This window comes from Talpa europaea (genome assembly GCF_964194135.1).
Source record: "Talpa europaea genome assembly, chromosome: 9".
Taxonomy (NCBI): Eukaryota; Metazoa; Chordata; class Mammalia; order Eulipotyphla; family Talpidae; genus Talpa; species Talpa europaea.
In genome coordinates, this window is record NC_140076.1 from 63,925,784 (window position 1) to 63,951,429 (window position 25,646).

At 43.6% G+C, this 25,646-nt stretch overlaps 1 protein-coding gene across 5 annotated transcripts in view; it reads left to right on the forward strand.

Moving 5' to 3' along the window:
- DAB1 (DAB adaptor protein 1) overlaps window positions 1–25,646 on the forward strand; it is a gene marked incomplete at both ends in the record, with an annotated part of 269,283 nt that overhangs the window by 214,381 nt on the left and 29,256 nt on the right. For 3 of the 5 annotated variants that reach the window (XM_084243621.1, XM_084243619.1, XM_084243620.1), the window contains 2 exons: window positions 24,061–24,111; window positions 24,203–24,250. The exons of the other annotated variants lie outside the window; for them this stretch is intronic. In XM_084243621.1, the coding sequence (XP_084099747.1) occupies window positions 24,061–24,111; window positions 24,203–24,250 (99 nt within the window). The remainder of the gene's footprint in view (window positions 1–24,060; window positions 24,112–24,202; window positions 24,251–25,646) is intronic. 5 annotated transcript variants of the gene reach the window in all.

Consider the following 25,646-nt stretch of genomic DNA (forward strand, 5'->3'; position numbering starts at 1 on the left):
CTGCTGGGAGAGTATCTCACAGAAAGCCTATTGGGGGAATTCTAGGGACCAGAGGGCTTCTTTCTTCTTTTTAAAATAAGTTTTTAAATTACTACTTTCATTTTTACTGAATTATCATTTTACATCCTTTCTAGTGTCTTGACAGTATAGAATCTCTGCCCTTGGGTGTAGTCACTGTAGCTCTCCCACCACCAAAGCACCCCTAGTCCATCACAGTAGTCTAATGTGCTGCCCCCATTTTTCACCTCCTCTTCTCCCTCCCCCTCTGAAAGCCTCAGGTCTATGGTCAGCTTCAAAGATTGTTTTTAAAATTTTCTGACTCTGGTTCTTCTATATTCCATAAGTTACATTTTTTTAAGATTTATTTAGGCCCCCCCCCTGGTGGCGCAGCAGTTGAGCGCTGGGCTGCGAAGCAGTTGAGCGCTGGCCTGCCCGCAGCCTCCGCAGGGCCAGTTCAATCCCCAGCCACTGGCGAGGGTCCCACATGGTGCGCAGACCTCTCCTGCCGCCCGCTGCTCCCCTCAGCAGTGTGCTTCGATCCTTCTGCCTGTTCTGCTCCCCACTCTGGTGGGCTCTGGTGAATTCTCTCACCCTCTCGCGTGTCTGACTGTACCCAGTGCTTGTATAAATAAATAAATAAATACATAAATCTTTTTTTTAAAAAAAGGTTCATTTATGCATGCAAGAACTGGATTGTAGGCCATAGGTGCAGGGAGGGGTGAGAGGATTCACCAGAGACAGAGTGGGGAGCAAAATAGGCAGATCTACTGAGATACACTGCTGAGGGGAGCAGAGGGAAAGATGGGAGAGGTCTGCTGTGCCATGTGGGTTGCTCCCGGGCCAGGGATCGAACTCATGCCACAGTAACTGGTAATAGCTTGATAACACTGAGACTTTAAAAACTGTACCACCAGGGAGGCCCCTATTACATTTTTTTTTTTAGAAAGACGGGCATCTGGGGGTTGTTTTGTTGCAGATTTAAAAAATATTACCTTGTTAGCAAACAAAGCAGTCTTTCTTTTTGTTGCAGTAATACTGGTTTATAGAACTGTATATGTTTTAGGAATGCAGACTTCAAATTTATGTTAACATACCAAGCCCAGCACCAATGTGCTGATAGCCCTCCATCGAAAACTGGACCCCTCCACCCTTTGCTCCCCTGTCCCACCCTCTCCCGCTCCAGTAACCTCAGTCCCGTTGTCCAAATCCAAGGGATTGTTTTTGTTTGGAGTTGTCTGTTTGCTTTGTTTCTTTATGTTCCACGTGAGTGATGATTTCATTCATGTGTGGAATATGAACAGGAGCTCCTGATGACCCTTCCAAGCCTGTAGTTTCCAGTTGGGAGTCTGTCTGGTTCATTCTTACCCTCCTCTGCCCCCAACCCCAGCCCCCTCTTTGCAACAACAGTGACCACTTCTCTAACTCATTCTGCCAGCAACTTAAAACCAACCATTCCACCTAATTACTGCTTTTGAAACCCAATGCAAGTTTTAATGAAAAAACATATCCAAATACAGGCCCCTTTTCAAAACCCCGAGTCCAGAAACACTGCATAGAACATGCAGCTCAGGGAAAAAGTAGTTTTTCTCCCTGAGGCCTGTGCATTTAATCAAGCCGCCATGTCGCTGAGACACTGGCCTGCTCTCCGTGTTTCAATTTGGTCCAGCCCCATGACACCTCTCCCTACAATTCAATTTGTGCCTAAATTGCCTCACTCTCCCCTAACAGGTTTAGATGCGTGAGGAAACATGCTCCATTTGCGGCCTTGGTTTTTGTGACTGTATTAACCAGTCTGTCCACACCATCCCCATGTTTAATAGCTAAAAAAAAAAGCCAAGCTCCTTAGCCTGGCATCCAGTGCGCTTGCGTCCTAGCCTCAGCCTGTGCCACCTCCTACTCCAGCTTGACTGAAGTCCACCTTCCTAGAGTCACAGCCACCTGCCTGCCGGAGGCCAGCTCCGACAAACTGGGTGTCAGGGGTTCCTGAAGGATGGGAAGGCATCGGCGACACAGGGGAAAAGGGATGGGGGAATAAAGAGACACAGACACTTGATAAGGGTGCAAGTATCATCCTGCCGAGGGTCTCAGCACTTCTTTATTTATACATCTCGAGCAAGCCATGGGAGTACATAAGCAAGTACTTTCAAGTGCTACTTATGTCATCTGACACCTGCCCATTCTGCACCTTCCCCTGATACCCCAGCTTAGCTTCCAGCTTTGTATTCTTGGGACACTTTCTGAATTTCTGCTCCAGACATCATCCTGACTTCTGTGCCCCTACATCCTACCATTACTTTATTAACAGCACTCACCATGCAGTGCCAGAATTCTGCTTCCCTCTTACTCATTTCCTCATGTTGCCAGAAGCAAGCACACAGCCTGGAGCGTGGAGGCAGCCTCGCACAGCTACTTCCACTTAATAAATCCATGGGCCACTGTGCCCTGAAGAAGGAATTTCTGAAAATTCCTGGTACTTTGTTTTATCAGGAATTCTGTTTTTCTGACTCTAGAATAGTTGTTAAGTGCATGTACTAAGATTAGTCTGGGAAAATGTCTGGGCTACATGAATGGCCTGAGTGTCCTCCACCTGCTTTCCCCAGAACCCAAGGTCCATCTGTTGGTGAGGTGGCTTTTCCATGACCGAGTAAGATAGCAGTAGGAAGCACAGGCTCAGATGGAAAGGGGGTGGGTTCAGTTGGGCCCTTGCTCTGCTCTAACTCTCTGGGGGGCTTCTCAGGTTTTCTGGCCCCTCTGAGTCTCAGAATCCTCACCTATCAAAGGGGGTTACTGAACCCAACTGGCAAGGTGATTTTGAGGAGAACATAGTATATCTTCCAGAAAGTGACCCCTCTCGCCTACACTTCCAAGAGCTTCTTTAAATTCCCTGTGTCCGTCCCTGTTCTGGTATCTTCCTGTGCTGTGGGCTGCCCCTATAGACCTGCCTCTCGTGAGTGTCCCTTCCCTGGAGTTCTCTCTGAACTCTGGTCCCTGCCATGATGTCTGTTTTCTCCCCCATCACATGCTCCTTGGCCAGAAAGACAAATATAATCACATCAGTACATTTCAGCTTCCATAAGAATTAGCGCGTCCATGAATTTCTCACAAGAAGGGACACTGTGGGCCTCCCTGGTGGTGCAGGGGTTAAAGACAGCACTATCAAGCTATCCCAGCCACTGCCTCATGAGTTCTAGGCCCACAAGTTTGAGGCCGTCCAGGGAACAACCCACATGGCACAGTAGACCTCTCTTGCCTCGCCCACTGCTCCCCTCAGCAGTGTATTTCAGTCAGTCTGCCTGTTCTGCTCCCCACTGTCTCTGGTGAACCCTCTCACTCCAGCACCTCTGGCTTATACCCCAGTTCTTATATGCATAAATAAATAACTCTTAAAAAAAGAAGGAACATTGCCAGTGGCTTGCTGTTGTGCATCCCACCTAATTTCTTTTTTCTTGTGTCCAGGGCTGTGCTGGAGGAAAGCCACCAACCAGCCCCAAAAGAAATGCACCTGATCTGCAGTCATACCTGGGTATGGCTCCCATCTAGTCACCTGAAAAGGTCCCCAAGTGCCTTTTTTTTTTTTCTTCTCTAAGTCTCTGTGAAAAGAAAGTGATGTCTACCTTGTAGTTCTGTTTTTGTTTGGGGAATTAAAGAGATATTTATGTAAAACCTTAATAGGAACTGTGGATTATCTTAAGCAAGAATATCACAACATGCTGTAATTGCAAGCAAGGCTGAGTTCTCTGAGCTGGGGATTGCCATGTATTCTGGGTTGGCTCTGTACTTCCCATTGCAGTGATCAGCTGGATCATTGTTTTCACTTAGCACATCTGTGTGAGCCACTCGGCTTTGTGTTCCTTGGAAGCTTTGTTTGGGGTCAATGTTAGTGCCTGCCTTAGTAGTCTGTGTAGAGACTTAATGAGCTGAAGTGTGTGAATCAGGACAGTCTTTGGTGCAGTATGAGGATTCAATAGTTCAGTTTCTGTTGTTTGGTTTCTCCTACTTTTCTGTGAGCTCCTTGAGGACAGGAATCACTTTTAGTCATTATCTTCAAAGTAACTCCTCTTGAGATTTTTGATCTCTTTGAGATTTTGATGGTGGATTCTTTCCCTAGAAAAAAAATAAATAAAGGCGCACATGTAAATTTCTGTAGGTCTTGAAGCCAATGGGGTCCCTTCACATCAGTTCTGGAACCTCTGTCTTAAATCCTAAATCCCTGGCTCATCATCCCTCTTCCATGAATGGACATGGCTGCGGGGCAAATGTAATGGATTGGGCATTCCAGAGTTCTAAGGCAGCAAAGTTCAAATCCATTGTGAGTTCATTTCTTACTGTCTTATCCACCTCACCAACTTATGCATACTTTTTGTGTAAGTTGTGAAATTTTTAGGAAGTTGATTTTCATAAGTTATGAAGCTTGTTTTCAATTAGCTGGGCCCAATAGTTCCAGAGAAACATTTGATTCCTCCTCTTTGCTTTCCTCTCTCACATTCATCCATCCTTGGCCTAGTCTTACTCCCCTCATCCTATGGCCTAGTGTGCTCAGATGTCCTCTTGGCCTCCTTCTCGTCCTACATTCTACATAACATCAGGATACATTTGTTGACTTATTCTTATTGGGACCTGGAGTGCCTCTTCTAGCATATTTGTTGCTAGGGTCAGGTTATGCACCCCTTCACCCTTTCCACAAAACTGTGAGCCAATATGAGTATTAATCCAACCCACTTCTCGTAACATGCATTTCATCTCTTTCTGTCAGTGGGAAGTTTTACACCTGGCGTTACATATGTAGGGTCTCTAAAATCCAGTGGCAAATGCTTGCTGACAGGAAATGTTTGGTGTTCCAGAGAGACAAGGAGGTTTCAGGAAAGAGAATAACCATTGGTCAAAGTCTTAAAGAATTCAGGTTTGACCAGGCAAAAAAGGAATGGAAACCCCTTCTAGACTTCACTGAGGTCCTCTGGCTTCTGAGTGCAAACTGCCTCTGCTTTGCTACCCTCAGAGATGATTAATTCATCATCAGTTTCCATCTAGAAGACATGAGAGAAATACTGGCAGTCTCCTTTCTGCTAACTGATAATGCAGCTCATGTGCTTTAGACCAATATCTTGGCCTCTTTGGGACCATCACAACTGGATATACCTGAGTGGGAGGAGGCATCTGCTAAGCATCCCATTATGGCATTCATTATTAAGTGCTTTTTGCACTGTTAGCCTTTGAATATGATTCTGGTCTCCCAGTGGGACCTCAAGTGGAACAGTGCAGTCACAGGCCCATAGCACTGAATATAATGCCCCATAGAACTGAACTTGGTTGAGACTGAACCATCATGGCAGTTGTTTCAGAGACACAGACCTGAACCTTAGCCTGACACGTCACTGTTGCATGAGAAATACTCAGCACATTCCTTTTCCCTCCAACTCCCTCCTTCCCCATGTAATGTTCTTAGGACTGAAAAGATCTTTTATCCTTCACCTTTTAATTGCCCAGCTTAAAAGCCTTTTATGTAGTTATATTAGTCATAAAAGACCATCCAATTATCAGTAATAACCAGTCAGTGGGTTCCGGCAGAACTTTTTTTGGCCTTCAAAAGAGAGATTTTTAAATTTGGCATAGTGGTAAAAAGGAAGGACACAGGTTGTCAGATTGATTTGTTGGACTCAACATTAATTTCCCTTTGATGGTAGATGAATTCAGAAATTAAAAGGAAGATCAGACCCCCTGAGATTCTTTCTCACTTTGGGTGTGATATTTGTCAATCACGTCAACTTTCCGAGACTCATTTTCCAGATCTGCAAAATGGAAATGATAACCATCTACAACCCAGGGCTCTTGTGAGACTCAGCAGGCCAGGTGGGAGCATTTTCTGGAAAGATGAAAGTTGCTCATAGACCCTCCAGCAGCAAAGGTTTAGGATGATACCTATTAGTTATCTCCAGTTATTTCATGGACTATGATATGGTTAGGAGAAAGGCCCAAATTCTACAAGAAAAGAGGGTAAATCTGGGCAAATATAAGAAATTTCAGACCACCTGAGCTGATTTTCAGAGTGCCACCAAAAGAAATTTCAGACCACCTGAGCTGATTCTCAAAGTGCCACCTTTGAGAGTAGCGAGGTCTCCGTCCCCAGAAGTATCCAGGCAGAAGGCCAGTGATTTCAGAAGTGGGTCCTTTATGGTGGAGGCTATTGCAGTAGTGGCCCTCAGAATCATTTTTCTACTCTCACATTCCATCCATTCTTCATGACTAGTATTTATATCGCTGGCTTACTCCCAGTATCTGCTGGCAGGTCAGGTACCCCAGAGCCCCATTCCTAGCTCCTTTGTTATGAAACCTGCTTTATAGCTGCCCACTGTGAAGTTCACAGCAGTGAGCCATGGCATTACCCTGTGATGCAAAGACATCACAATATAGTGTTATAGTCAGGTCACCTCACTGAGCAAGTATCTGGCCTAGACTAGATGCTTAGAATCTCTGTTTCCTTCTGGAGAGCTTCAAATCAGGGTTTTATTTGTAAGTCCTAAAAAGGATCCACATTGGGTGAAATGAGTAAGAATTCTGATGATTGGATTCAAGTGTAGGCCTCCTGCAGTTCATTTCTCTGTTGTATGGTGCCAAGGCACTAACATACATTAGAGTCTGAGGTGCTTCCTACCTGGGGAATGCAACTAGACTTTGCTGCACCTCTGCCATGTGCCAGGGGCAGCCCAGGCTCTGTGATCTTCCAATGATGACAACTCTGGGGTGCTGTCACTTACATATATGGAAACTGATGTTCTGAGTAGTCATAGGCTCACTATCAGAAAGTTCATAAATCACAGAGCCAGACTTTGAACATAGGTTTTTCTGACTCAGGAACCCACACAATTTCCACTAAAACATACAGCCTTTAGGATTAAAGAAAATGCAGAGACCTCCATTGTCTCACCCTCACCCTAATCAGAATCATTACTTAGGCCCCACTTTCTATCTCCATTTGATCTTTGTTTCTAGAGTCTTTATAACAGCCCTTAGCCCTTATAAGGCCCAAACCCTGTGGCTTCTGTCCACAGTCCCACTTGTCTCCTCAAGACTGAGCTCTATGTCTAAGTCATTCATTGGACACTCTTTCCCACTGGCGTGTTGCTAGCTTCATCTCTGTGTTGAAAGATATTTCTGAATCTCAAAACCAAATCTCATTTTGTTTCTCATTTGCCCCCCCCTTTCTCCACACCCCCCGAATATCTGTGTGTTTCTGTGAAGCCCATATCCCCCACCAATCAGTATTCTGTTGATTTTGCATGTCCTAAATTTAATTCCACTTCCCTGCTACATGTGCAGGAAGAGTTAATACATTAATGCGAAGAATCACAGGAATTCTCCAGCCAAGTATTCCCTGCCCCCATCCTCCATCTTTTATGGCAAATAAATTTTCATTCACAATTCAGCAGTTGGTTTTCCTTTAGTTTGAAATCTGGATCAAGATGTTGCATAATTGGATTAAATCTAGTCTGAACATTTGTCAGTTTCACTTCCTCATTAAGCACCACATTGTAGAGAAATTATAATTATCGCAATGCAGTTAACATAGATGTCAGACATGAGGAGGTCGTCCCATAGTGAGGGGAAGGATCTGAATCTGTGTTTTCACAGATGAAGTAGAAGCTTGCCCCTTCTGGAGTTCTGTAGGTGAACTTTTAGCTGTGGTTCACAAGATCGAAGCCCAAATTCCTGGATTCTGAGAGCTAGGAATATTAAAGGGTACTATCTGAACTTGTCTCCCCACCAGCAAGGATGCCTTAGGAACTCTTGAGGCAGTTACAGGTGAGGGTCCTGACCCTACTTCTACTCCGGTACCTCCAGTGACAGACCTTAACATTGGCAACCCCAAAGCTCTGCTATTAGAGAGCACTTCTTCCTCTGTATTTCTGTTTTTTGAGTTACCTTACAAATTTTATTCATTTTTTTTTCATTCATTCACATTCATTTGGCAAATATTCACTAAAAAACTTTATCTGTCAGTGTTCTTCCATTCACTAGGGATACAAAGATGAATTAGACTGGTTTGCTTAAGAACTTTAATGGTCTCAAACAGAAAATAGACATAAAGTAATTATAATCAATACAATCAAGGGTGTGAGAGGCTATGTAGAAATACTATGAAAGCATAGTGGAGGCGCAGTAAGCTTTGCCTGAAATAGTTTAGTAAGGTCTTCACCTAAGGGACAGAGTTGAACATAGTCTTAAAGGCGTAGGGAGTTTGGCACTGCTTAAAGGGTGGACTAGTACTCAGGGAAAGGGTATCAAATGTTTAAAGGCACTGAAATGTGGACAAGTCATGTGGATATCAAAGGAAGCCAGCCCAGCCAGTGCTGAGCCTGGAGGGTGGTGCTGAGAAGCTGAATTTGCGGGGAGGCTGTTGATTGCTGTTAGAGTTGTATTTCTCAACACACTCTGGCGGCCTATGGCAGGTGGATGGACCCTGACTAGACCCTAATAAAGCAAATGGGGTCACTACCAGGACAGAGTCAGGAAAACAATACCCACACCAGGTAGTTTAATAGAAGGCCTGCAATGTGGGGAACAAGTTACAGTGGTGTTAGAAAAGCTGGACAGTGCACAGGACAGCTGGGCAACCACATGGGCAATAGTTGGAGCTTGCTCCCATCCCTCAGGCTAGAATTTAAGAAATCGAGGTGGTGCTGGGACCCCATAGGAGCTGCCCACTGGGAGGTGGGACCATGAAGAGAGGGTGGAAGCTGAAATCAGAGAGGAGGCTCAACCACTGCCAGATGACTGCCTGCATGCAATGAAGAAGGACAGCCTTTCTCCCTCCCTCCCTCCTACCCTCTCTCCTTTCCTTCCTTTCTCCATTCCCCCCTTCCTTCCCTCCTTCTTCCTTCCTTCACTCCATCCCTCCATGGAATTTCTAACCATTGCCTCCTTTTAGCAATACCTAAGGTGGTTTCATGGATCAGCCTGGGGATATAGGACAGAGCAGGGAAAGGGCAAGAATGGACCTGAGAGCTGAAGGGAAAGAGCAGGTGAGTGAGGACCACTGTGGATCTGGAGTGAGGATGAGACCCTGCAGAGGGGGGAGGAGGGCAAATTTGGGTAGGGCCTGGGTTAGATTCCGAAAGACCTTGTTGATGTGGGGTGAGACAAACACAAGGACACACTACCTCCAAGGTAGTGAGTGTTGAGGGGTAACCAGGTATTATAGCCCATACCCATTTTCTCCTTTGTGCTGCCATTTGCATCTGTGCCCTTTTCTATCTGCACCCTCTAGGAGTGTTTGACACCAGCCTTGTCATCAGCTGTCTTCAGATTCTTGCTAAAGAAGTAGGAAGCCCTTTCCTTTCCTCTCTATTCTCAGTCCATGACTCATAGCTGGGCAGCGTGGTGCTATCCATTTGAGTGATAGATGGCTCTTTCATGCAAGGTTGAAACACCAGACTGTTCTGACTGGAATCAAACAGACTTGTAGAAGACTCACTGTTAGGTTATTCCTCAAGCTTGTTTCCCACAAACGCAAATGCAGAAGGGAGTGAGTGGCTGTATGAGCACTTGTGTGGTGACAAAAGCCATGTTGGCATAAAAACACAGTCCTTCCATTCCTTTGCTAAGATACCCACCCCCTGGTCTCCTGGAGAAAAGATCTGCAAATTTGTTATAAAACCCAGGAAACTTTATTCAAGTGAAACATGCCTGTGGGCAGACAGAAGAGAGGATGTGATGAAAGCTGGCCGGGAGCCCCCAGGCCTGCTCACCGGAGGTCCTCCCTACTCACTATGAAGGGTGGGAGGTCCTGGAAGGGAAGCCATCCAGAGGCTGGTGTTGAAGGAACCCAGCAAGTCATTACATTGGTGGTAGAAGTAGAGACAAGGAGATCCTTCACCTCATTTCCCACCCAAGACTTTGATGTTCTGTCGCTGAGTTGGTGATTTCAGGTTGGGAGCCTCCTCGTTGGGAGTCAGCCAAAGAGCAGAAGTTAGAGTGCGCCTGTTGAAGGTAGACACAGCGTTACACTTGTTTGCTCTATGGTCAAGGCAAGGACTCTTATCTTTTGGATTCTCCCTAGTCACCAGTTAACAGAATAGGAGGAGCTACTTCCCTGGGTTTGTAGGAGGATTAAACATGAGAAGAGGTGTGGTTGCAATTGGCACTTAGTAGGTATGTAGCACCTGGCAAGGCACCATATTATTGCAGTTAAAACTGTGAGCCTTGCAACTTGTCTGCTTGAGTTTGAGAACTTTCTCCCTCACTTCCCAGCTGTGTTATTCAAGCAGGTTATTTAAACTTCTCTGTGCCTAATTGAGTTCACCTGTGAAAGGAGGACAATCATGATGACACCTATGTCACCGAATTCCTTTGTGGATTGACAAGGCGATACATATAAGACATGTAGAATAGCACCTGGCACATTGCAAGTGCTCCCATGAATGTTCATGCATGTTAGCTATGACTGTTATTATGAGCTGGTGAGTGGACAAAGGATTGTTCCAAATGCTTCAAGAGATAGAAGGATGAGTAAGGTCAGATCCAGCTGCTAGGGTGCTTTTAGGCTACTGGAGGGAGTAAGATTGACTATAGAGGGAGGCTCTAGAGTGCCTTCAGTTTTCCATATCTAAACAATAATGTCAACAAGATCAAGACTGAGAGTCTGGAATGGGGCTGAACTTGCAGAGGAGTACCGCGGATACAGGGCAGGGAAAACAAACACTAGTATCTACTAAACATTTAGTATCCCACCAAGCAAAGGGCTGGGGTGGATTCTTTCGAATCACCCCAACAACTATAAAATGAAAGTCCCTTCTCTAACATAAAGAATATTGAAGATCAAAGAAGTCAAATCACTTTACACAGCTACAAGAAGCAACTCTAAGAATCTGATACAGTTCTCCCTGACCCTAAACCTAGGGTAGCCTATTTTATCATCCAAATTGGGTCACTTTGGAAAGTGAAAGGGTGTTTGTTGTTAATAGTGATGTCAGAACAGCAAGCATTGAACAAGAACTGTCTTAAGCAAGCCAGAATGTAGGGCCAAACAATCCAAAAGCAGTGAATGTTCTTCCTGCTAGGCCAAGCTGTCTCTAAGAGCACAACACAGTGAGATTTCCCAGCAGGCAGGAGACACCTGTGATTGTCCCTAGAACTCTTTGGCAACTGCACTACATATGCAAGAGCCAGGAGCATGCTACCCCAAGACCCATTGCCCTGATATGAGCTTGCTCCTTCCTGGGCATAAATCAGGTTACTTAGAGGTCTGTTACATGATGAAAATTGAGATTTAGGAGTATCTGAGCTGCTACTGCTGCTGCCACAAGTCTATCATTATTCCTCTACTACAGATCATTAACATTCACAGAACCTTAACTACAGCATCACTAATGAGCACAGCTCTGATATACAGTTCCCCATAAATACCCATTGATGCTGACACTCATTCTCTCTTGGTACAGTAATTCTGCTTTTCTGGATAAATCATTATGTTAAGGCTCTTTCTCCCAAACTGCTTTTATTAGTGGTTGCAGAAGATTAATGAACAAACTCTAGTTTTAAAAAGGGGGGAAGATAAATGAGTGACCATGGAGAATAAATATATATATATATATATATATATATATATATATAGGTCACAGTCCCAACCCAAAGCATGCCAAGCCTGTTTTTGCAGTGATTTAGGAAGGAGGCAATGGGAAGATCCTTTGCTGAGCACTTACAGAACCCGGGAGCATGTGCAATGCTTCCTAAGCTGTATTTACAGACATCCCCAAGGACTGCATTGCCTGCCATTCATTTCTGACACTTTTAAAAGCACAACTTCTTGGGCCCCGCCCACTGCTATAGACCCGCTTTTGTAAGGTTTGTGTGTATTTACATATAGGAAGATTTACAAAGCTCCCCCCGTGGATGCTGATGCTTGATTTAGTTTATCCAGGCTAAGTAACATGACAACTGCTATTTCCTTCACTTTATGGATGTGAAGATTGAGACTGAGGTATTACAAAGACAGGGAAATAAAGTCTGATTATAAAGGGTAAAACCCTGCTTCTGGGCTGTGCATAGAGAATGGCTCATGTCAAGGTGACATTAGCCCACTTTTTATTACACTCTCTCTGTTCTCCACTTCCCACTTCCCTACCTGGTGTAGAGTTCTGTCAGCATGTCATGTTTCTCTCCGGTGGGTTAGCAGGTGTCCTCATCACCAGCATTATTCCTCTTTCCCAGTGATGCATGCTGTCACTGTTAGCCTGATACTTTGCCCCTGCCTTTTTCCTAGATTTCTAAATCTCCTATCTTGTCTCTTCGGCTGTTTCTATGTTGATGCTGTTGTTGAAGTTCTAGTCCCTCACTTCTGTCATCACGATAGGACTACTACTTGCTAACACTTTGTGTGATCTGGCCAGTCCTCCAGAGAGGGTTGGGGTGGACTTAATAGGACAGACCCCAAAACTTCCCATTCCCTCCAGAACCCTGACCTGTTACCCTACTCTTAAGATCAGGTCACTCGGCACCTTTGTTCTTTTCCCCAGAACATAATGAACTGTTAAGAGCACATACTCCATGTTAACCCACTTGAGTGAAATGCTTAACTCAGCCATTTACTAGCTGTGTGTCCTTGGGCACTAATTAACTTCTTTTCATTCTGTATTTGTTTCCTTCGCTCAAAATGAGGATAATAGCACCTTCATGTCTAATAATTAATGAGTTAAAATATGAAATCATTTTTAGAATAGTGTATGGTACATGCATAGGGAGCTCCATCTAATTTTTATGTTATTATTATTGTCCTGAAAGAGCCCTGCCTGGCCAAGAATTGGAAGAGGTCTTAATGTTACTCTTTTCTTCAGACCACAATGGACTGTCTGGGATATGTTCTAGAGATAGAATCGCCATTTCTTAATGAATGATTGGCTGTTATGGAGAGCGACGGATCAAGAGTAACTTGTGCAGTTGGAAACTGCCCAAACCAGAAATGATGATCTCAATGACTTGTTACTTAATCAAGGAAGTTTTGACTACTTTCAATTAAAAAGACCTATAGAACAGACATAGCCAACATGTAAGTAAGGATGGTCTTTGCTTTTGGTGTAAGATCTCATTGGACATGCCACCTTCTTGCACTGGCTACATGGTCTTCAGAGACAGGGCTGTGGCACCAGAGAATAAGCTGGAAAAGAAGCCAGAGGCCAGAACACTGATGTCAAAGTCAAAAATGACAAACCTGGACATCCTCTGTCCCTGTAGTAGTATGTGCAGAGTGAATCTTTTGTTTCAATTGTACCATTTCTATAATGCTAAAAGTTTCCTTCCAGAACCAGTTTTAGGCCACTAATGCCTCCTTTTGTTCAAGCATCCATTTCATCTTCCATTGTACAAATACTGTCTAGTGTCCACTGTGTGTCGAGCACGGTGCCAGACACAAGTGCTATACGAGCCAGACCAGCTTCCATCCTTTGCCCAGCTTACATTCATGGGAGAAGGCTGCCAGCCAACAAGCAGATAGAGTATGAGTACTAGCTACGAGACCAAAATGGGTAATGTGGGACGAGCAAGGGGGCTGCTGCTGAATTTAGGTAGATCATCAGAAGAGGACTCCAGAGGGATACCTGAGCTGAGAGCTGCAATATGAGAAGAAACCAACCAGAGAAAGAGTCAGATACGGAAAGGCAAGAGTAGAGGGCTTGAGGCAGGACATCCAGGGGCCCATGAGGACCAGGGAGAAGACCAGTGTTGGCCAGAACAAGGTGGGAGATGGGAGAGTATGGAGGATGAGTTCAGCTGAGCATGGACAGTCTTACAGGCAGTAGTGAGGAGTTTGGATTTTATTCCAAGTATAATGGAAGACAATGGAGGTTTTATGCAAAGGGGTGAATCTGATCTGACTGCCCTATTAGAGATTAACTTAAGGAAGTAGAGCAGCAGTTTAAGCAGAAGAGAGTGCAGTATAGGAGACTCTTAGAAAGAGTTGGGGTATGTTAGAAATAGAATCAGCATATCTTAATAAATGATTGGATGTTAGGGTGAGGGAGACAGAAGGATTAAGAGTAACATATTTGGGGCCTTAAGCATCTAGGTATGAGTCAGTGGCATTTACAAAAAAATCAAAAGACAAGGAAAGAATGGGTTTGGGGAGATTAAAAGTTCTGTGGACATATTAAGTTGGAGAGACTGAACAGTATGGGATACAATCACCTGACCAATTACTACAACTTAGGAGAAGGATGATAAGATCAAATATTAGCTAGACTTCAAGTTGCAAAGAATGTCCCAGATGGACTGCTACCTTTGAACCACTAATGGAAATAACTGAGAAATGCAGAAGGAAGTGCCATCTAGATAGCAGAAGGGCTTGAAGAACAGTATAACCCTGTTCTCCTTACCTTTTCTGGGATATCGCCCCAGTAATTCTAAGAAATTAGAATGAGGACCATTTAATTAGATTGAAAAGTCTCAGCAGGTCAGATGACAGAGTGGATGTGACATCTTTATAATAGCAATGCCAAGTCTCTCAGTGAGTGAGTGTGTGCACGTGTGTGTTCACATGAGTGTGCACACACATCCTAAGCATTCAAAAACACCATATGGTCTGCCATACCCTTCACTTAGTAAATCATGCTAGCACCAAGTTTCTTTGCATTCCATTTTTATTTTATTGCATAAGCAAGACCATTCATTTGTTCATTCTTTTTTTTTTAAATCAATTCAATATAATTTCCTTCTATGTGCTAACCACTGGGATCTCTAGGTTTTAAAAATGTAAAGAGGAGCAAGATGCAGCCCCGCATAGGGTTTCTGTAGGGTCATATCCTATAGTACAGAAGAGAGAAGGTCATCAGTCATTATAAGCAGAACATGTGTGATGTCCAGAGGAGGATTATCTACTCCACAACAAGGGTCATGGAGGAAGGCTTAGAATTGCTGACTAGACCCAAGTCTCACAGGGTGTGTCACTGTTCTCCTCACAAATGATAGGAAGGGCATCATTTATAGGGAGTAGTTTGTACCAAGACCTGAAAGGATAAGGAATATACTGAGAGAGGGCATGTGATGGTATGACAAAAAGTCACACACAATTTGTGATTTGAACGATCAATCAGAGCCCATGAGAATAATCTTCTTCCAGATTTCCTTTAACTCCAAAATCTTAGGCTGCCCTCCAAGTCTAGTCTTTTGATGAACATTGTCTCATTTGATCCTCACAGCTCTGGGACATAATCATTTATCTCACTGTTCTACATAAAAGTGAAGTGAACTTTCCTTGAGCCTTAGTTTCCCTACTTTAAAATGTGAGCCAGGTCTCTCTTCTCTGTTTTGTTGTTTGTTGTTGTTGTTTTTGTTTTTGTTTTTTTGTCTCCTCCCAGTCTACACAACTGTGAGGGCATTGTGATGACAAAGGGGCTAGACTAGCATTTGAGAACTTGGGATTTCACCCCAGCTCTATCACTAACATGATTATGACTTCAAAAAAATCTTTAGAAAGGGCCTCCCCGGTGGCACAGCAGTTGAGCGCTGCCCGCAGCCTCTGCAGTGCCGGTTTGATCCGCCGCCTGGTGAGGGTCCCACATGGCGTGCAGACCTCTCCTGCCACCCGCTGCTCCCCTCAGTAGTGTATTTCGTCAGTCTGCCTGTCCTGTTCCCCACTCTGGCTCTGGTGAATTCTCTCACCCTCCCGCACTTCTGACTGTATCTAGTGCTTGTATAAATAAATAAATAAATAAATCTTAAAAAACAATCTTAAGAAAGACCTCATTAGCTTCATTGGGAAAAAAAAAAAAAACATTGAATTGGGTTGGGTTAGAGAACACTACAGTCTCTTCGAATTGCAGTACTCTGCAATTCTGCATTTCACAAAACTGGTTAAAATGCCATCAAACAGGTGCTAAAAATACACCATAGTCCTCAAGGACACTCCATTAAATTGTTGACTTGATTTATGACCCAAATAAGCAGATGTTGGTGGAGGTGTCATTTGTGACAGGTAGCATGCTAAGCATGCCTTTAATTTTATGCTGGGTAATCTTCAGAAACATGTATGAGATGGATATTTCCCTAATTTGACAACAAAGAAAAGCCCAAGAGATGGAGAAACCACTCAGAGTCCATTCACATGGGAGCAGGATTCTTATTCTGATCGCTGCCAGGAGAGTTGACTTCAGTCCTGTGGACAGCCTTGCAGCAGTAGAATGAACTGCCCATGCTGTGCCATATCGCTCGGTGTTGACCCGATTGCTCTGACCTGGATCACTAGCCACCCATTTCCCTATCTCAGTAAAGGGACAGCAAGCATCTCAGTCCTCACAGTGTCAGTGTCTGGCTCATAGTGGACATTCAGGAAGAATTTATTGATTACAAAATGAATATCTTGAGAATTGAACCCAATAATGCTGAAGTGAATAAAGAGCCAATGACCATGCCTATAAAATCTGCATTCCTCTGGAGGAGGAAGGAAAAACATTTTGCACAGAACGGCTGTTGGAGCAGCAGGCAAAGCCCTCCTGACTATTTTTTCCCTTGCTGTGACATCTCTCCATTTGTGACTTCTGATTTACTCCACGTTCAGCCCAAGCCTCTGCTACTCTCTTGATTTCAACCCCATCCAATATTTCTTATTACCGTTTGGGTGCCATCTGGACAGCAGGAATAGCCTCTCCAAAAGAGAGCTACATGAGCAAAGAGACAACTGACTCTGCGAGGCTCCCTGCCCTCCTCCTCAAAATTGTGTTGGGAGCCTGTCATCCTGCTGACAGGAGCCAATTTCACATTACTGTGATTCTAATTCACTCCCTTTTCAAAGGACTGAATGGATGCCAAATCTTGTTCGTTTTTGAAAAATCCTTGAGGTTTTGCTGTGTGGAACTAGAATAATAGATTTTTTTAAAGGAAAAGAGATAAAGGAAGAGATAATTAAAAACAAATAATTGCACACTTTGAGAAATCATTCCCCTTTGGCTTCTAGTTTTTGAGGTATGTTCATACCTGAGCGGGTGTACTGTTCTATTGACAGCCACTAAAGAGAAAGCCATCTGGAGCCCACCCCCCCACCCCCGACAGCAGAGCTAAAGTCAGGAAGAGGATGTGCCTTCTAAAGCCCTCCCTGTCAAAGGTCAGCCGCTCTTTGGGCTAGCTCATGGGTTGGAACTGAAATTCAGTGCTCTTCCATATGCCCAGTGGTGAGGATGATATTTTCCATGTTTCTTCTCAAACCCCATCATTGGCCTAATTCTGGCTGCCATTATTGAAATAGCTGTATCATCTCTTTATGATCATTACCTTGTTATGGCAGCATCAACTTCATCAAACCCCCAGCACTACTGCTTCCACCATCTCAAAACATCTGCTTCTTCTAGCTTCCTCAAGATTAGGTTAGAGACCATGTGTTTAGTGACCATGGGAATGAGTCATGGCATTCCTCTGAACCATTAGCACTCTTGGCTAATGGCTTTCCATGATTATCTCAATTATAACATCTACCTTATGGTAATTGGCCACTTTCTCTTCTGTCTCCCTCAGGTGACAAGGACACATGTGGAGAAGGATAAGGACCGTGTCTTAGCATAGTTGTTTAGTAAATAGCTGAAGACTCGAGGGAGTGACCAGTTAGCACAGTCTGACAGCTGTCACTTTCACACCACCATCAGCCAAACGCTGCTACCATGGTTTCCTTTTGTCTCTTGTCTCTAATTGTCTAGAGACAAATTAGTTGTCTGTAATTACTCAAAGTGGGGCCTCATTCGAGCAGTTTAAGGCCCTACTTCTCACCACTACCATTTTAAGTGTCCCTCCCTCCCTTCCCTGCTTTCACTTTCCTTTCTTCCCCCTCATCTCTCCCACCTCTTCATTCTCATCTCTCTCTTGCTTCCTTCCATCTTCCCCACTGTCTCTGTCCCTCGCCCTCCCTCTCATTCTTCTCCCTTTTGGTAATTTTGGAAAGAGCTGACATTGAGATTCTGCTCTGCCGGTTGCTGTGCCAATTATTTTCATCACTTTGCCCCAGCAAGTTCATTTTGTAAGCACTATTATCCCTATTTTTGCAGAAAAGAAAACTGAGGCTCAGTGGTGAAATTTATACAGAAAATGCCAATGATGGAGCAGCAGTTTCACCTGAAAGCTGCTCTTTCTGATCTCTCTCTTCCCCCATCCTACCTCTCCTAAAGATAACAAGTTTCTCACTTTAAAGGTGCCCATTGTTTTCAAATGCAAGCAAGTTTGTTTTCTTGAAATGAGGTTTAAGTTAGGGAACTCAAGCCTCCAGACTCAGATTCCTCAGTCACAGCCCCCCGCTGTTTGTCCCCTTTTTGTCTGTGCATGGCCAGTTTAGTGCCCTGATCCTTGTTCAAGGTATGTCTTTCTCACAGTGTCTGAATAAAGATGAATGGATAAAAAACAATGTGGTATAGACATAAAATGCAATACCATTCAGCCTTAAAAAGGAAGCACTATGTGATAGCATGACTAAAGCTTAAGGATGTTATACTAAGTGAAATCACAGGAGGACAAGTATTGTGTGCTACCATTCAATTGAGGTCTATTAAAATGGCAAACAGAGAACCAGAGTAGAATAGTGATTGCTAGGGACTGGGGGAATGGGGATGTGGGGAATTGCTGATCAATTGCTTTTGAAGTTAGTTATGCAAGATGATTAGGTTCTAGAGATCTGCATCAGGCCTATAGTTAACAACACTTTAAAATTTGTTAATAAATTAGGCAGCTCTTATTTACCTGTTCTTACCACAATAAAAAAGAATGGGGAGAAAAAGTTCATCTCAAGGACCATCTTAAATTTTCAGAAGCCATATGTAAAAATGGCGTCCATGGATTTTCAGATGTTACACTTAAAAGCACTTCAAGGAAGATATAACTTTCATAAGAGCTAAACAGGTCTTTCCACACTCTAGAGCCTTCTGGACAACCTTTGGGACACTCTTGAAATGATTCCCTGCTGGGAGAAACAGGGGCTTGAACTGCTGAAATAAGGACCAATTAGTAATTAGAGTAATTAGAGACACCTTCTTAATCATTATAGATACATCCTCATACATCCTCACAGTGGCACCAATTCTTCTATTAAGTCAAGGGATTGAATCCAATGAGACCACTGCCCCCCAGACTGCAGTGGGCCTGGGACATTTCAGTATTTAGTGGGATTCCACTTTGCCCATATGATTATGAGCCTTCATGGATTTCCACTGGAGACATGAATCTTAATTTCCATTCAAAAACTCCACCAGTCTCTGGCTCAGGCTCAGTCCATGAAAAGCCTTTTACTTCAGAAGGCTGCTGTTTTTGCAAACCTAATTTGATTTCATGATACAGTCTAGACATAGCCTAGAATTCAATTCTTCCATTTAACTTTTCCAGTCAATACGAATATAGGATATTTCTTAAAAGACTAAAAAGAGAATTGTAAGGAAGGAATATATCTTATATTTAGAAAGTGCCCAATCAATCAGAATTGTATGGTTTTTTTTATTAACATATAGCTAGCACTGTGATATCCAATACAGTAACAACTAACTGTGTTGCCATTGGAATTGAAATTAATGAAAACTAAGTAAAATTTTAAATTCAGCTTATGAGTCATATTAGCCTCATTCAAAGTACCCAGTGGCCACCTGTAGCTGCTGGCTGTCTTATTAGACAGTGCAGGGGTAAAAAGTCATCTGCAGGTGTCAAAAATCATCTGCACAGAAAGTTCTGTTGGACATTGCTGCTCTTGGGGGAAAACATTTATTAACATCATAGTTTCTGTTCCCTCTCTCGACCCTCCCTTTGTTCTTCAGTTGCCAAAAAGAGTTTTTATCTCTGCCAGGAAGTAGGCAATTGACTGCTTACTCTTGGCTAAAGGTTGATAGAGAGCATAAATTCCTAGACATCCCAAAGGGTATTATTCTTCATTAGCATGTATCTTCTGTGTGAAATCACCCACCAGGGAAAGGCACATGCATTCAAATGCCTGGAATCACTAGATGGTTTAATCGTACCCACCCTGGTGCAGTTATGTATCACCTGAGTTAATCCATGTCTCCTGAGCTTTCCAAATGGATGAATGAATTCATTCTTTTGTAGCATTGCTCTGAGTTTAAATCTGGAAGCCTGTGCCCTCCTTGTCCCACTCCTCCCACCCCAAGCTAGCGTCCTATGCCCCGACTCTGCTTGGAGCTCCGGGAGAGCACGGGCCATGGATTATTAATCTCTGTATCTGCAGCACTTTGCCAGGGCATGGCAACTGCAGTGCACCCAGTGAATGTTTGTTGAAGAAATTAATTAATCAATTATGTAATCAATCAAGATGCCTTCAGTTTTCCCCATAGGACTTTTACTAATTATTCCTACAGAGAGTTCATTCCCCAGCACAGTGATTCACAGAGCTGGCAGCACATTAGAATCACCTGGGGAGCTTTTAGAACCCAATATGCAGGGCCCACTCTAGATCAATAGACTCCAAATCTCTGATGGCTGGGGTTGGGCATCGGTAGTTTTGTAAAAGCCTCCCCAGTGGATTACATTGTGCAGCCAGGGGTGAGAGCCCATGCAGGCGTCTGACTCGGCAACCATAAATAAGTTTTCATTCCATTTGACATGTTCGCCCCCAGTCTTCTCTCATCCACTGTCTTTTTTGCTGCAAGAATAACATGCATCTGATCGTATTGGTAACCTTCCCTCAGTTCCAGAGTGATAACGTCCCCACTGCTTCAAAACCAGATGATGGGAAGATCAGACTCCCTGCAGGAGCTTTATGTCAATGTCTTAATGAAGATGCAGGCCAGATGTGTATCAAAACAACACAGGAGAATCCCTTCCATTAAATCTTCCTGAAATTTTAAGTCCTGGGTAAATTTGACGTCACGTTGCACTTTTAAAAACAGATGCAAAGTTTTGGGCATGCTATGATAGTAAGTGTGAAAATATATTTACAAGGGGAAAAGTCGTACAGATAAATGAAACTCTAGTAGTAATTGTGGCTAAAAGGAAGAGTTGGGGATTTGGGGAGAGAGGGCATGTGTTCCTGGTTCTGCCTGAGAGAATCCGCAGGGAGAAAGTACTGGATGTTACAGCAGCAGTTCCAAGAACTGAGCTAGCCAAGGTCAACACGGGAAGATAACCACAAGTGCCAGGACCAAAGGTTTGGCCAGGGAGATGATCAGGCAAGACGGTAGTCAGAAATGAGGTGAGAGGATAAGTTTGAGGTCAGAATGGACTGAAGGGTGCAGGTCTGAGCCCTGGAAGTGTTGGGTGTCCTTTTAACATAGCAAGAATTGGTTTCTTCTATTGTCTTCTTCCTTCTTTTTCCAAATATTATAGTAGTTTCAAACACTGAAAAATGTGAGTCTCTGCATTGCAAAAATGAGCCAAAAGAAATAGGATGAGCCACTAGTAATAGATATTATTTATTGCTATGTGCCAAATATTGAATGAGAGCTAAGCCTCTCAATAAATCTGAGATGATGTCAGCATGATCGTCCCCACCTGGAAAGTGAAAAAACTGAGCCTAATTTGACTTGCCCTGTCACATACCCAGCATGTGGCACAGTGCTGGTTCAGTCCAATTCCAGTCATTCCAAGGAGATTCATTTGCTTGCACGCCCAGTCCAGGCTTCCTGTGAATTAACAGAAATTGCGTCATCACACCCAGCTCCACACCTCACCAAAGGCCACCTCTTCTGTCACCAGGAAAGTGACGGGCTCATGCTGACGCTGGTTATCCTCACACATTTCCATTATATGGTGGGGTTTTATGAGATTGTACCACAGGCTGTTTTTCAAATTTATTTAATTCATCCATCATGCTCTGAAGCCATTTGCTTTTTTATATTGGACAGATGTAATGAGATTTTGGACACTAAAAAATGTTTTTATTAAAAGTTATGACCCAGAGCTAGTTGGTAGGGGCTCTGCCATAAATCCCTAGAAGTGTGTGAATTTATAAAGGATGTAGCGACATAACCTTAACCTTTGGGGCCACACCATAGATTACAGGATCAGTTAGACTAATATTGCTTCCCCACCTCTGGCCAAATAATAGTAGTAATAATAATAGTAATCATTATTATTTTTATTTCTGTGGTTATCTGATGTGCTTGTGCCTTCTCTCTTCCTGGTGAGCCAGTGGCTGATAGTGGCAGGTAGCTGATGACAGAATTCACTGGTCTTTGGCCTGAAGACCTGGCTGCAGTGGGCACAGGCCCATGGGTTCTGCTCTGTTCTGCAGCCCTGGAGCTGGGGCCAAGCAACATAGCAGTCACATTTTCTAAAGACAGAATAAAAGTGATTTCTGCCATATGAAAAGGATTATGAGATTATTGGGTAATAGTTTCTCTACTCCCCTTTTGCCATCAGGAAGCTCTCCTCAAAATGAGGAAATGATGCAATTATTTCTGTTCAGGCATAATAACTAAAATGGACTCATAATAACTAGAAGGTCAACATTATCAGAATTATATTACTGTTACACTGCTTAGACATCATTCAAAGAATGATGTAAATGACATGGAGAGTAACACATGGACGTTAAATATATCTACATATATATAATATGTCTCAATATACATTACCTATATTATATATGTTATTTGGGGGACTTTGTTAAATTAACACTGGGGTATTGAATGGTGAGCTGCAATTCAACCAAAGATAACTGGGACTTGAAATAGAGAAGTTTATTACTAGGGTTATGGAGGAGATACACAGCTTACCTCAAGGGGGCCAGCAGGGAGTCAGGGTGGGTGAGGCAGAGAGGGCTTAGCTGGACCTTGGGAACATGCATGCCTTTATTAGGGCCCACAGGTAGAGTACTTCAGGGCTCTGGGACTACAGCTAGACTTTCACTAGAAAGGCAGGAGCTTGGGTAAACTTCCAAGGATCTTATCTAAGGGGCTCGCCCTGAGAAGTGAGGAAGAATGCTTATATCATGGGCCTCCCTGGTGGCGCAAGGGGTTAAGCACCGCACCTTGAAGCAGTCCACAGCCTCTGCAGCACGAGTTCGATCCCCATCCGGCCAGGGAGAAACCCACATGGGAGGCAGACCTCTCCTGTCTTGCCCGCTGCTGGCCTCAGCAGTGTATTTCAGTCAGTCTGCCTGTTCTGCTCCCCACTCTGTCTTTGGTGAATCCTCTCACCCCCCACATCTCTGGCCTGTACCCCAGCACTTGTAGGCATAAATAGAAAAATCTTTTTTTTTTATTTTTTTGTGTGTTTTTTAAAATATTTATTTTTAAATGGGGGACCATGTTAAGAACTTACCTTTACTTACATCTCTATGGGCTGTTGACCAGGGTTGTGCCCAGGACAGGGTTTATATCACTTCAAGGACTGGGCATGCTCCTTGGTCACACAAAATGGAAGCAAAGGCAGTAATAAGCAGTTTAGCAAAACTCTCAATAGTTATAAACAATAAAATTTAAAAATTAACAAAGAAATTAGATTTCATCAGCTGCCAGTTGCTTACATTAAAGCATGCATTGATGTATTTTTGAGCACTACTATATGTCAGGGCCTCTGTGAGCTGTTTGAGACTCAGGAACACAGGTGGAAGCTCAGTGTGTAATCAGAGTAGACCATGTGCTATTATTCCCAGAGGAGGAATTTTTAGTCCAGAGGACCAAAGAAAGCTTCCTGGTGACCTTCAGCTGAATTTGAAGAATTTGGTGAGCTTTGAGCTTACACAGATGAGCAGAGTATTTCAGGCAGAGAGCACAAGAGGCACAGAGCAATTCGAAGACTGCACCAAAGGATTGCATTCAGTTAAAGCACATGATGACACTTTTTCCTTTTAAAACAAAAATCACAAGGGTAAATATCATATTCTTATTGCTTACCAGTGTTGAGATGGGCTGGGTAAGGTTTGTCATTACAGGAAGATGGACTTCAAACTCACACACTTCCCATTGCTGAATTTCCTAAGCAGGCCTGTGTTAGCATCTGCTGTGAACATATTCCAGGGTTTTCACAGTACACTGGCGAACACTCCCGCCTACTGAGCCCATGGGAGTGTAAACCATAGATACCGTCATCATTAAACTCATAAATCCTTGTCATTTGTGTGTCATCCACTTCATCATTCATCGTCCCTTACACTTTCAGAATGGCCATCCATTTGAAGATTTTGAAGAACGGTTTGCTGCAGCCACCCCGGTAAGAATGAGAAGGTCCTGTCTGGTTAACTGTTTCATGTCATCACCTCATCGTTCATTTCATGCTCATAAGTCATGCCTTGTGGTTACAGAACAGAAATCTGCCCGTGGATTTTGATGAGATTTTTGAGGCAACAAAGGTAAGGCCTCCCAGGCTCTTATTACATGAGGGTGGTTATGTTCATTCTCTCGTATCCATGTTATCCTCACAGAGCTTGCAGGAATAGTAGATGATCGGCTCTGCTCTGCTCCTCTGGGTACCTATTCTAATGTCCACAGGAAGACTATTGGTAGGGCCTGCAATGAGGTCAAATTGTGTGTGTGTGTGTGTGTGTGCATGCACATATTGGAGAGTAAGTGATACTCCTTTGTTTCATTCAACACATTTTTCAGTCTCCTGTCGTGTCCTAGGCACCCTCATACACCATCTCCAAGAACCTTATAGCTTAACCTAGTATAGCATAACCTAGTGAAACATTGCATAGAATCGGGTAGGAGAGTATAACATAGTAAAGCAGGGATTCAGATACATAGACAGGGTGTGCTAAGTGACCCATTGGGAATAAAAACTAGGAAAGGTTCATCAGTATACCCTGCAATAGATGTACTGGTTTGCAGCCAATGTTTGTTTATTCAGATTGGTTGATATACAAGCCAATGAATATTATCACCCCTGAGTACAGTGTTTGGAAAGCCTCTAGGACATGGGTCCTCACTTTGGCTGCAAATTAGAATCACCAAGAGAGCTTTTAAAGTTCCAGTTACTAGGCTATGCCTCAAACCAACTAAATCAGAATCTCTAGAGGTGGAAACCAGGCATTAGTATTTTTGCGGCAGCTGTGGGAATTGAGAACCACTGATTTAAGATTATTGTATTAGCTGTTTTTTGCAGTGGGATGGAATGCAAACTTACTTAGGAAACCCATCCAAGAAAGAAAAAAGAAGTCCTCTAATTTGTGACCTGAATAATGGGTAGTAAACTGAATAGAGTGTTCTAGGGGGGAGTTTTAGGGGCATGTGCAAAGGCCCTGTGGTGATCCTTCCTTTTATAACCCGGTGGGCCTTTCTTCCATAACACTGCCTTGGCCTGTGTCTATAGGTTTGTCTTTCTCTGGAATAATGTGCTCTAAACAGTAGAAACAGAATGCCTTACTCATTTCTGTATCTCTTACTCTTGACTCAGTAGCTGATATACAGTAGGGACTCCATACTTTTTGTAAGTGAAGGAACTCCTGATGCCAAAACACAGAGAATGGGTCAGTGAGAACGTGTCTTGGAGGTCAGCCCAGGATATCTCAGCCTTCATCAGTGCCGCCTTCAGAAGTTCTGAGTAGGCGGGTCATAGAAATGTAGTTGTCCCAGTCTCGTTGAAAGAAGTATGAGGACTAATCTTGAAATAGCAGTTGTACAGAACTCCAGATTTTGGGGAAAACATCTCTTGTATCAAAGAATGGCTAGGGAAGGAACAAGCCTGATGGAGAATTAGGGGCTCCTCACTCAATAGTCAAGGACTGGACTTGGCAGCTTCCAGAGTCA